Source organism: Bos indicus, chromosome 23 (genome assembly GCF_029378745.1).
Source record: "Bos indicus isolate NIAB-ARS_2022 breed Sahiwal x Tharparkar chromosome 23, NIAB-ARS_B.indTharparkar_mat_pri_1.0, whole genome shotgun sequence".
Classification (NCBI taxonomy): domain Eukaryota; kingdom Metazoa; phylum Chordata; class Mammalia; order Artiodactyla; family Bovidae; genus Bos; species Bos indicus.
Genome location: NC_091782.1, coordinates 41,831,213 through 41,844,514, shown reverse-complemented (window position 1 = coordinate 41,844,514; position 13,302 = coordinate 41,831,213). Strand labels below are relative to the sequence as shown.

Below are 13,302 nucleotides of genomic sequence, written 5' to 3'. Positions count from 1 at the left end.
CTTAAATCCAAATCTCACTGAACACCACTATCTGAATTGGCTGTCCAGACTAGTGCACCCTAGTCTGCTCACTTATTTGTAACTCTGCAACATACTAAACTTCCAAACCTCTACAGCTACCGTTGCTAGACTGTCAGATATTGCAGCCTTATAGTATCGCTGGATATCAGTAGGGCAAACCTGACAGTATGTCAGCCTTTCTCTCCACAATTTAAGATTTCCCTTCCATATGAATTTTTAGAATTATTTTCACTTAAGCTCACAAAGATTCCTCCAAGAACTGAAATTCTGTTGGGGGTGAGGTGGAGAGGAAAGGATATTCACTCAGGAACAAGTGTAAAATACCTCTTTTATGTTCTCTCATTTACCACATTGCAGGTTCTGCTGATATTATAAAACACTAATTGGAACTGTTAGAAAATATACATGGGATATGCTACCAAACTATTCACTTTTGATTTGGAGGAAAGCTATTGATTTTGTATATGGTGACCCTGAATCCAGGTACCTTTAGTAGAAGACTTTTTAAAAAGACTTGTTCCAATAATATCTCAATTCCAACACTATCTACTAGCCAGGGCTGGTCACACTGCAGTATGGGCACCAGTATAATTGACAGTAAATGTAGTAACAGGTCACTTTCAAGTTGCTTAATAGGATGTTTAAAATGTATGTTTCAATGGAAATAGTATAGTGATACTAGGATTAAATTTGATTAGACCCTATCTCATTTTTATTCCTTCTAAATAATAATGGATAATTTAGTTTTTGCTTTCTTTGAAGGGTGTTTTTCAATTTAAGTAAAATTTTATAGATAAAAACTGCTCGTACCTAGGTGCTGAATTCCATACAAATATTTTCAGGTTAATTTTTCATTTTCTTGTGTTTCCAATTTATTATTCAAAAGTGTTCATAGGTATTCAACTTTTGATTCTTTGCTTGTCTGAAAAACATCTGTATGTTGCTCTTAGAGTCTGAGAGTATTTGGCTGGTTAACAGAATTCTCAAGACCATTTTTGCATTTTGAGGTCAGTGCTCTACTGTTTTTAGCATTCCATGTTACAAATGAGAAGTCTGATGCTAATCTGATAATCTATTTGTGGCAAACTCTTTTCTCTGAAAGCATTCAGGATTTTGGCCCTCATGTTCTAAAATTTCACTGGTCCTTCACAGTGAACACGTCGTTTTTAAGACCAGTGTCTTTCTTTACATGTGGGAAATTGTCTCCTGTCGCTTCTTTGATATTCCCTTCATAATGTCCTCATCTTCTAGGCACTCCTATTCCAATGGAACTTGTGGGTACGGCTTAGATCAATCTGTTCTTTTACATTGTGTTCTGGGAAACTCTAGTTCACTAATCCGATTATCAGCCGTTTGTTTTTTTTTTCCTGCTACTCAGTCCACGCAGTGATTTTATTTCACCAATTATTATTTTTTTTTTTTACTTTTAAAAATGCTATTTTTTTCTTCGTGATTTTAGTTTTCAAATCCACCTCTATTTCTCAGGGATTTATTGTATTTGTTGTCTATGTTCCTCGAATGCCAGCTGAAGACTGGCTATTGCTATTTGTATATGAAGGCCTGTACATAAAGATTTTATTAGAAAGTATTTCCTGAGCTTATCTTCCTGAATAGTGTGTGTCAATTCTGATTTTAAAAGCTCAAACAGAAGGGAAAAAGTCACAGACAAATATGCAAATACTGTGGGCTTTCCATCAGAGCTACATCTCTCAAAGTCAGACATGCAGATAACTTCGTCAGAATCACGGAGGGTGGAGGAGGGGATGGCAGGGGTGGTACGGAGCAGTTAAAACTGAAAGTCCTCTACGCCTTCCCAGAGTTCTGTGACTGGGACTCTCTCAACTATGTTCAGTGTAAACCATCCCTTGACTTGCTGCATTTGTCGACACCTTGTTAAAAAAAAAAAAAAAAAAAGGTTTAATGCTTACCAGCTGCAGTACTGGTTTGAGCGCCAAAAGCAAAAGCGGGCTTTGCTGGCTGCTCGGATTCCTTTTCAGATGGTTTCACCACACTGAAACTGAAGGTTGACTTGGAAGAGCCCTCGTCTTTGGTTTGCTCTGAATTCCCAAAGGAAAACACCAGTGGGCACTTCGGCTCTTCATTGTCAGCTTTCTTCCCAAACACGAGAGATGTAGAAGTGACAGGCTCTTGCTGTTTCTCTTCTGTCCTTCCCAAAACAAATAATGAGGCTGACGGCAGAGGGGTAGGGTCCACGCTGCCAAAAGCGAACCCTCCTTTGGTAGCAGGTGTTTCTTCCTTTTTTGCTTCTGAAGTCTGACACGTGAAAGGAGCCACAGAGACACTCTTGGTGTCTGTGGTTCCAAAACTGAAGCCACTCTTGCTCTCAGAGGTCACCGCGGTGTCAGCAGCAGCAGTGGGGGGAGGGTTAATGACACCTGAACCAAAGCTAAAGCCCGTCGATGAGGATTTAGGCAGTTCTTCTTTCTTTTCTTGCTGCCCAAGACTAGACACCCCAAACTGAAATGGAGCTAAAGGAGCTGGATTGCTTAAACCAGAAGAAAGTCCAAACTTAAAATTACTGTCATTTTTACTGTCTTTTTTGACTTCTTCAGGTTTAGAATCAGATGAAACTCCAAATTTAAAATCTCCTATGGGTTTAGAAAATTTGAAGCCTTCACTCAAGGGGTTTGCAGACCCCAAATCTGATGACACGCCAATTTTGAAGCCTCCTTGATCTCCAAATTTAAAGTTCCCAGTGTTGGCTAACGTCTGAGAGGGCCCAGAAGAGGGTGATGGGATGCCAAACTTGAAGGATGAGGTTGCTGTGTTCGAAGATGAGGAAGATGTGCCGAAGCCTTCAAAAACATAAAGACACCACACGGACACTGGATTAATATTACTAAATACCATTCAGTCAAACAAAATGTCAACCTTGAAAAGCAGGAGGAGACAAGAACAGCTCAGACCAGGCCTACTTCAAAGAGCATTAGTTTAACAATGACAGTGAACACGAACCAAGCTGCCCCTCCTTCAGCATAAGAAGTACATGTCGAGCCTCACAGCCACATTTCATCCATCAGACTGACAGAGATCAAACATGTTTGATAAACCAGTGCTGGGGATGAGACCAGGAGGAACAGACAGTCTTGATATGGCATGTGGATGTGCAAATCACCACCAAGTCGGCGGGAAGCAACTTGTCAACATTTACCCTAAATTACAAACACAGGAACCTTTGACCCAGCAAGTCTACAGCTGAGTCTATTTGAATGATAAACTCACAGTACGTAAAATGCCATGCGCCACCCAGGCAGCTGTAAATGAAGAACTAAGACACGTCCGAGCTCATCTTGGCAGTGGCAAGGGTGCAGAAAGGTGATGGTGCCTACAACCTTTCCTAACAAGGTAGAGAGAAGTAAAAATACAGAGAAGAGAAGTACATTTGCTTGTGATGTGCATAAAGAGACGTTGGAAGAGAGACAATAAACTCACCAAAGATGACTACTGCCGTTGGTGGGGCAGGAAGGATGGAAAACGAGCCAATGAGGACAAGAGACAGACCTTTCAGTGTGAGTCCTGTCATAACTTGCTTCTTAAATCTTGTAAATGTGTTATTTACTTAAGAGCTCAAGTATTTAGCATGAAAGAACCAGAATTGTATGAGTGGAAGCAGTATTTTAAAAGATACAAATACTATAATGACAAGATCAAAGTCTTAGTTTCAGAATGCTTTTCTGTAGCAGAATAAACTAGAAATTAAGCACCTGACTGCTCCACAGAGATCAGTGAACGGTACCAAGGGATTTATGCACTGTTCCCACTTACCCACATGTAAATTGACAAGTAACAGCCAAGCACTTGTAAAAGGCACTTGTCTTCAGATTTCCTTTCCTTTAATGGTTACCCACCCACCTTTCTTTCCCTAAGCAACTTACTTGAAAAATTACATCGGCATCTCAAGATCAAATGGCTACCTCCACATGGGCTTGAAAATGCCTTACGTGACATCAGACAGAAAGCGAAAAAATAAAGGGGTCTAAGACAATAATTAACTAATTATCACCTCTGCCTCAAAGGAGTTCAAAGGCACTTCTGCCTCAGAAAGAAGGCTTAAGGTATGGTGATTACATCCAAGGAGTGGTGGCTGCATGGGCACAGGAGGGCCTAGAGGAGCTATCCCACATTGAAGGTCAGGAAGGGCGGCGGTGAGGAGATACCCCTCGTCCAAGGTAAGGAGCAGCAGCTGCACTTTGTTGGAGTAGCCGTGAAGAGATACCACACGCCCAAGGTAAGAGAAACCCAAGTAAGACGGTGGGTGTTGCAAGAGTGCATCAGAGGGCAGACACACTGAAACCATACTCACAGAAAACTAGTCAATCTAATCACACTAGGACCACAGCCTTGTCTAACTCAATGAAACTAAGCCATGCCTGTGGGACAACCCAAGACGGGTGGGTCATGGTGGAGAGATCTGACAGAATGTGGTCCACTGGAGAAGGGAATGGCAAACCACTTCAGTATTCTTGCCTTGAGAACCCCATGAACAGTATGAAAAGGCAAAATGATAGGATACTGAAAGAGAAACTCCCCAGGTCCGTAGGTGCCCAACATGCTACTGGAGATCAGTGGAAAAATAACTCCAGAAAGAATGAAGGGATGGAACCAAAGCAAAAACAACACCCAGTTGTGGATGCGACTGGTGATAGAAGCAAGGTCCAATGCTGTAAAGAGCAATACTGCATAGGAACCTGGAATGTCAGGTCCATGAATCAAGGCAAATTGGAAGTAGTCAAACAAGAGATGGCAAGAGTGAATGTCAACATTCTAGGAATCAGAGAACTAAAATGGACTGGAATGGGTGAATTTAACTCAGATGACCATTATATCTACTACTGCGGGCAGGAATCCCTCAGAAGAAATGGAGTAGCCATCACGGTCAACAAGAGTCCAAAATGCAGTACTTGGATGCAGTCTGAAAAACGACAGAATGATCTCTGTTCGTTTCCAAGGCAAACCATTCAATACCACAGTGATCCAAGCCTATGCCCCAAGCAGTAACGCTGAAGAAGCTGAAGTTGAATGGTTCTATGAAGACCTACAAGACCTTTTAGAACTAACACCCAAAAAAGATGTCCTTTTCATTATAGGGGACTGGAATGCAAAAGTAGGAAGTCAAGAAACACCTGGAGTAACAGGCAAATTTGGCCTTGGAATATGGAATGAAGGAGGGCAAAGACTAATAGAGTTCTGCCAAGAGAACGCAGTGGTCATAGCAAACACCCTCTTCCAACAACACAAGAGAAGACTCTACACATGGACATTACTAGATGGTCAGCACTGAAATTATATTCTTTGCAGCCAAAGATGGAGAAGCTCTATACAGTCAGCAAAAACAAGACCAGGAGCTGACTGTGGCTCAGACCATGAATTCCTTATTGCCAAATTCAGACTTAAATTGAAGAAAGTAGGGAAAACCACTAGACCATTCAGGTATGACCTAAATCAAATCCCTTATGATTATACAGTGGAAGTGAGAAATAGATTTAAGGGCCTAGATCTGATAGATAAAGAGTGCCTGATGAACTATGGAATGAGGTTCATGACACTGTACAGGAGACAGGATCAAGACCATCCCCATGGAAAAGAAATGCAAAAAAGCAAAATGGCTATCTGAGGAGGTCTTACAAATAGCTGTGAAAAGAAGAGAAGTGAAAAGCAAAGGAGAAAAGGAAAGATATTCCCATCTGAATGCAGAGTTCCAAAGAATAGCAAAAAGAGATAAGGAAGCCTTCCTCAATGATCAATGCAAAGAAATAGAGGAAAACAACAGAATGGGAAAGACTAGAGATCTCTTCAAGAAAATTCAAGATATCAAGGGAACACTTCATGCAAAGATGGGCTCGATAAAGGACAGAAATGGTACAGACCTAACAGAAGCACAAGATATTAAGAAGAGGTGGCAAGAATACACAGAAGAACTGTACAAAAAAGATCTTCACGACCCAGATAATCATGATGGTGTGATCACTGACCTAGAGCCAGACATCCTGGAATGTGAAGTCAAGTGGGCCTTAGAAAGCATCACTATGAACAAAGCTAGTGGAAGTGATGGAATTCCAGTTGAGCTATTTCAAATCCTGAAAGACGATGCTGTGAAAATGCTGCACTCAATATGCCAGCAAATTTGGAAAACTCAGCAGTGGCCACAGGACTGGAAAAGGTCAGTTTTCATTCCAATCCCAAAGAAAGGCAATGCCAAAGAATGCTCAAACTACCGCACAATTGCACTCATCTCACATGCTAGTAAAGTAATGCTCAAAATTCTCCAAGCCAGGCTTCAGCAATACGTGAACCGTGAACTTCCAGATCTTCAAGCTGGTTTTAGAAAAGGCAGAGAAACCAGAGATCAAATTGCCAACATCCGCTGGATCATGGAAAAAGCAAGAGAGTTCTAGAAAAACATCTATTTCTGCTTTATTGACTATGCCAAAGCCTTTGACTGTGTGGATCACAATAAACTGTGGAAAATTCTGAAAGAGATGGGAATACCAGACCATCTGACCTGCCTCTTGAGAAATCTGTATGCAGGTCAGGAAGCAACAGTTAGAACTGGACATGGAACAACAGACTGGTTACAAATAGGAAAAGGAGTACGTCAAGGCTGTATATTGTCACCCTGCTTATTTAACTTATATGCAGAGTACATCATGAGAAACGCTGGGCTGGAAGAAGCACAAGCTGGAATCAAGATTGCCGGGAGAAATACCAATAACCTCAGATATGCAGATGACACCACCTTTATGGCAGAAAGTGAAGAGGAACTCAAAAGCCTCTTGATGAAAGTGAAAGAGGAGAGTGAAAAAGTTGGCTTAAAGCTCAACATTCAGAAAATGAAGATCATGGCATCTGGTCCCATCACTTCATGGGAAATAGATGGGGAAATAGTGGAAACAGTGTCAGACTTTATTTTTTGGGGCTCCAAAATCACTGCAGATGGTGACTGCAGCCATGAAATTAAAAGATGCTTACTCCTTGGAAGAAAAGTTATGACCAACCTAGAGAGCATATTGAAAAGCAGAGACATTACTTTGCCAACAAAGGTCCATCTAGTCAAGGCTATGGTTTTTCTAGTGGTCACGTATGCATGTGAGAGTTGGACTGTGAAGAAAGCTGAGCGCCAAAGAATTGATGCTTTTGAACTGTGGTGTTGGAGAAGACTCTTGAGAGTCCCTTGGACTGCAAGGAGATCCAACCAGTGCATTCTGAAGGAGATCAGCCCTGGGATTTCTTTGGAAGGAATGATGTTAAAGCTGAAACTCCAGTACTTTGGCCACCTCATGCGAAGAGCTGACTCATTGGAAAAGACTCTGATGCTGGGAGGGATTGGGGGCAGGAGGAGAAGGGGACGAGAGAGGATGAGATGGCTGGATGGCATCACTGACTGGATGGACGTGAGTCTGAGTGAACTCCGGGAGTTGGTGATGGACAGGGAGGCCTGGTGTGCTGCAATTCATGGGGTCGCAAAGAGTTGGACACGACTGAGCAACTGAACTGAACTGATTACTACCAGTGGGGAAAATAGCAAAGAGACTATGAGGCAACAGTTACAGAATGAGTTTTAGTTATCTCCTAAAATCTAAGTGCAGTGTTCTTCAAACCAGCTGTAACCCTTAGTCATGTCATTACTTCAGTGGGCTGCAACAAGCATTTTCCTTCTCTAAGGAAAACTAGTAAAATAGCAAATGTATATCCTCACTCCTGACCACCAAATAACTCAACTAGACGGTAATTCAGAGATAGATTATGCGCTGAAAATCCAGGACAACACCTCATTTTACAAGAATTTTCAAGAAAGAATGGTTTTAAAAACAAAGCTGTGTGCAAACATTTCACTTCATAAGGAGGCACTTTACGAACACCTCACCTGTAAACTCGGGCTTTGTGTGTGACTTTACAGTTTCACATGCTATACATTTGGTTGAATCTGCTTTATTCTGCACTAGGCACACTTCACAGTTCCAGCTTCCCTCAGGTTTCTTGAACTTGTCCAAACCTAGGCAGCCTCCAGATGACAGGGAGACTGAGGGGGCCATGCTGCTGCTTGAAACAGGTACTGAACTTCCTAGAAAACAAAGTAAAAATACAAAATTCTAATTTACATTATGTCACGATCTCCACGACACCACGTAAGTCCAAACGAACAATTTTTATCAAGTGTTTCCTATTAAGATAAAGAAAATGCCAGAAATATAAACATCACTTTGTTAAAAATGGTCCAGACATGTCAGATTTCTTTTAGTCTTATAAATGAGCAACTCACACTCACCTTGCTCACTGATGAGTGTCCTCTTAAACACAAGGTTGACTAGCCATGGCTTTTTTTTTTTTAATGATGCTCACAGATCAGAGCATAAAAGACTAAATTTTCCTTAATAATATTTGTCAAATTTTGTTAAGCATCACAAATTATAAAACACAGGTTATAAATCGTAGGCAACAGCCTAACACATAAAATACACAGTCATGGCCATATTAGTTTCAAGATTCCAAAGCACACATCTCTGCCTTTGAAATAACCATTTCTGCACAGAAGTGTTCTATTATCCACTCTGCAATTCAAGTAGACATGATCTACTATGTTCAAGGCATTTGTTAAAACGTAGCCATTTAACAGACATTGATTAAGCACTGTAATATTCTTAGGTTCTGGGAATATCAAGATGAGTCAAGTGTCGATTGTAAAGGTGCTTCTGGTATAAAAAGGGGAAAGTAAAACAAACATAAATGCATAAATCGCCAAGATGGAGTGACACACGATCTACACAAGCACACAGGGGAGACATCACTACGAGACACGAGGATTCACAGAGGTCATATTTACACTTTTAAGCAGAATTAGCAAATTCGTGGGAGAGGCAGCAGCGTAGGAGGGATGGCTCAGTAAGGCACAGCTGCGTGAAGAAATGCAGGGTTGCAAGGAAAGCCATTCGCTCTGGTAGCCCCACTTCTCTCAACGTCCTCCAGCCGTTGCCATCCTCCCAGGTACCTGCTCTGTGGTTTACCGGTATGTTCTCTTCCACTTTACCCATAAAATCCTGCCGTCTTTGGTCCACTGCCCTCTCACAAGCTCTCATCTACCCTAATGATTTTCATCACCAACAAAATCTTTCCCATTAGCACCCAAGACCCATACTTCGGGGCGTCAGTTATGCACGACCTCTTTGATGGGAGTTCCACTGCGCACCTGGCTGGCCTGGTGAGATGACAACTCTTCCCTGATGTATCTCTGCAATGTTCCATTCTCTTCCTCTGACCCTTCTACTGCTCTTCCAGTGGACAGATAGCCTTATTGAGACTTCTGGTTTGGTTCCCTTGAAACCCATCCTCCTAAGAAGCAAGCAGTATCACGTGGTTCTTGTTTGGTTCTTGTCTTTCCTCTTGATTAACTGCTTCAAAGTTCTATTCCTGCTACTCTCTTAAGCTAAGCAGAGTTCAGTTTTAGGCTATCCTCTCTGTTTGCTCCACTCACTCACCTTACATCACCTCTACTCTCATCATTTATTTGAAAATTATGAGCGAATGATTCCCAAATCTGTGTCTCCAGTCCAGAGTGTCTATATAATCAGTTTTATATCTTAAAAAGTCTTCTCACACATATCTGTCAACTTCAGCAGCTTAAACTTAATGTATCTTCAACTAAATACATTATTCTATCCCCCTCCATTTGATTTCATTAGTACATATCACCACTATCTCTATCTATATTATTGATCAACTTTCTAATCTGTGCTCTGGTCTCCAAATTTTGTAGCCTTCAAATCCATCCTCCAAAAAGCCACTGGGTGATTGAACAAAAGTATAAGTGTGACCCATCAACTCAATTAATTTTGCTCTCAGACATCCATCAACAGCTTTCTTTTTTTGCTAAGGGGACAATGAGGAATGCCAGATGGGAAGAGAAAGATATTTCAGAATAAAGACTCTGAAATCTTATTCCTGTAGAGATGTCTAGCAGGAATCAGAAATATAGCACACCCCTTGTGTTAGGACAGGGTTCTAGGCTATCAAGAGCTTTTCATTGTAGACACAAAACCACGCATCCACCAATAATGCAATAAGAATAGGAGGTATAATTCCCAGGACACTCGTAACATGTTTTATTTAGTTATCTATGTTACCATGTATCTGTACCAAATAATTATATAATAGCATTACAAAAACATCAGAGTCAAGTGAATTAATTCCAAATGAATTAAAGATCAGTGTAAATCTTCAGTAACTCTTTCAAAATTGAACAGAGAAACAGGAAAAATTCAACTCTAACTCCATTTTTCTGTCTGCCCAATAGTATTTTTTCATTAACGATTTAATAATTTATGATCATTGCAGGATCTCTGGCAGATAGCACATACAGGTACAGGTATCATCATTAGTACTCAGCCACACTCTTCTGATAACACAATACTGTCTACTCCTTAATGAAAGTAGCTGTGGAAATGACCACTAGCCATCCTCAATTCCTCTTTGAGAAAAAGAGACAGAGTAGTATTTTATTCTGTGTAAAGGTTTGAGAAAGAGTGCTCTAAGACCTTTGCATCTGTATCAGCCAACTTTGAAAATGATCACGAAGAGCCAGAAGTTTCTAATAAAAGTGCAAACAAAGAAGAGGTCAAAGCAAATGCTGGACTGATTAACACACAACCTAGCTTAAGAGAACATGCAGTGCCAGTTCCAAGCAAGTCATTTTCATCTCAAGACAGTTTGGAAAATTACGACATATGAGGCAATGCTTGTCCTGAAACACCTAAAATACTGAGGTTGTTCTTAGCTGTTTTACAGAGAATCGAATTAAAATGTTCTATTGAAGTAATGAACAAAATTATTCCAAACAGCCATAAACGTACCTGGTTTCTCAGACATACAGGACACACACTTATTGTCTTCTGCATTATTAGAAACACAGCACACTGGACACTCCCAAGATCCCACGGGCCTTTTGAATTTATCTGCAAATCCTAAGGCACCAGTGGTCACAGTGCAGCTGGAGGAGGAAGCAGCCACAGTTACAGCACTTTCTGAAGCCACTGGCAACGTAAGGACTCGCTTAACACCAGTTCCCGGTTTCGGTGTTTCACAAGCTACACATTTTATCGCTTCAGGTTTATTCTGCACTAAACAGGTATCACAATCCCAAGTTCCTACAGCTGGTTTAAATTTGTCTCCGAAGCCTGCTGTCCCTGGTGTGGAAAGAGTCACTTTGCCGCTTTTACTTGGTGTCCCGGCTGCAGTCTGTTTAGCAGAATCTTTAGGTAGCAATTTTGTTGCTTGGCAGGCTACGCACTTGTTGTCTGTGACTTTGTTCTGGAGTAGACAAGTATCACACTGCCACGATGACCCAGCTTTTAAACCTTCCCCAAACCCAGTTCCACTAGAAGAAAAGCTGCTTATTGCTGGTCTTGTGTGAACTACCGGGCTTGTGGTGCCAGGCTGAGCAGCGAGAGAATCTGCCTTCGATGATGCGAAACCTACAACCAGGGGGAAGAGGGGCGTGGGAGGGGGAAAATTAGTTAATGTTTTGATTAGAATGTCTCCCTGTTTACTGTTAATAAATATTAATAACATTAATTAACATTGGGGTGGCCAGAAAGTTCATTTGGGTTTTTTTCCGTAAGACCTTACAGAAAAACCCAAAACAAACTTTTCAGCCAACTCAATAACATGATACACTTATAGCTGTTAGTAATATTATTCCTGGGAGAAAACATTTTTTACCTTAATTTCCGAATTATTACAATCCAAGAACTACTTATGAGTTTTCACCTAAGCTGTATTTCTAGTACTAATTACACAGTTAGTAACTGACAACCCAGTTAAAAGTCCACAGAAGGTGTTTTGTTTATAGTGTATCATCATCCTCTAGGAATTTTAGTTTACTATAGTTCAGCTTATTTAACTTATATGCAGAGTACATCATGAGAAACGCTGGGCTGGAAGAAGCACAAGCTGGAATCTAGATTGCCGGGAGAAGTAACAATAACCTCAGATATGCAGATGACACCACCCTTATGGCAGAAAGTGAAGAGGAACTCAAAAGCCTCTTGATGAAAGTGAAAGAAGAGAGTGAAAAAATTGGCTTAAAACTCAACGTACAGATAACTAAGATCATGCGTGGCATCTGGTCCTATCACTTCATGGGAAATAGATGGGGAAACAGTGGAAACAGTGTCAGACTTTATTTTGGGGGGCTCCAAAATCACTGCAGATGGTGGCTGCAGCCATGAAATTAAAAGACGCTTACTCCTTGGAAGGAAAGTTATGACCAACCTAGACAGCGTATTAAAAAGCAGAGACATTACTTTGCCAACAAAGGTCCATCTAGTCAAGGCTATCGTTTTTCCAGTGGTCACATATGGATGTGAGAGTTGGACTGTGAGGAAAGCTAAGAGCCGAAGAATTGATGCTTTTGAACTGTGGTGTTGGAGAAGACTCTTGAGAGTCCCTTGGACTGCAAGGAGATCCAACCAGTCCAGTCTGAAGGAGATCAGCCCTGGGATTTCTTTGGAAGGACTGATGCTGAAGCTGAAACTCCAGTACTTTGGCCACCTCATGCAAAGAGTTGACTCACTGGAAAAGACTCTGATGCTGGGAGGGACTGCGGGCAAGAGGAGAAGGGGACGACAGAGGATGAGATGGATGAATCGCATCACCGACTCGATGGACAGGAGTTTGAGTGAACTGCAGGAGTTGGTGATGGACAGGGAGGCCTGGCGTGCTGCAATTCATGGGGTCGCAAAGAGTCGGACACGACTGAGAGACTCAACTGATTGATAGTTCAGTCAATACCTAATTTATGACTTGGGGCTTCCCAGGTGGCTCTGATGGTAAAGAATCCACCTGCCAATGCAGGAGACCCAGGTTTGATCCCTGAGTCAGGAAGATCCAGGAAGGGAATGCCTAACCACTCCAGTATTCTTGCTTGGAGAATCCCATGGACAGAGGAATTTGGCAGGCTACAGTCCATGGTGTCGCAAAGGGTCAGACATGACTGAGCCACTGAACTGAACTGAAGGTATACACGTAGAATCAGGAAATAATGAGGAAAGGTTTGTGGTATCATTTAATTGATTCACTCGAGCTATACTTTATTTGGAGAAACAACCTTTCAATCCTTTTACTTTGGACCAATTAACTTTTATTCTACATACACCAAAAAAATCTCTAGACTGTAGAATCCAAGGAAAGAAAAACAGAGGGAAAGATGATACAGAAGGTTGTTAGAGGTTTTTAGTGGCACCAAGAAATAATCCAGCCTAGAGCTAT

The 13,302-nt window shown here is 41.4% G+C and overlaps 1 protein-coding gene across 2 annotated transcripts in view; it reads right to left on the bottom strand.

Annotated features, from left to right (window-relative positions):
* Positions 1-13,302, bottom strand: part of NUP153 (nucleoporin 153) — a 72,054-nt gene that overhangs the window by 13,667 nt on the left and 45,085 nt on the right. For both annotated transcript variants that reach the window (XM_070778355.1, XM_019985628.2), the window contains exons 16-18: positions 10,887-11,507; positions 7,907-8,104; positions 1,950-2,837 (exon numbers count right to left, since the gene is read on the bottom strand). In XM_070778355.1, coding sequence (XP_070634456.1) covers positions 1,950-2,837; positions 7,907-8,104; positions 10,887-11,507 — 1,707 coding nt within the window. The remainder of the gene's footprint in view (positions 1-1,949; positions 2,838-7,906; positions 8,105-10,886; positions 11,508-13,302) is intronic.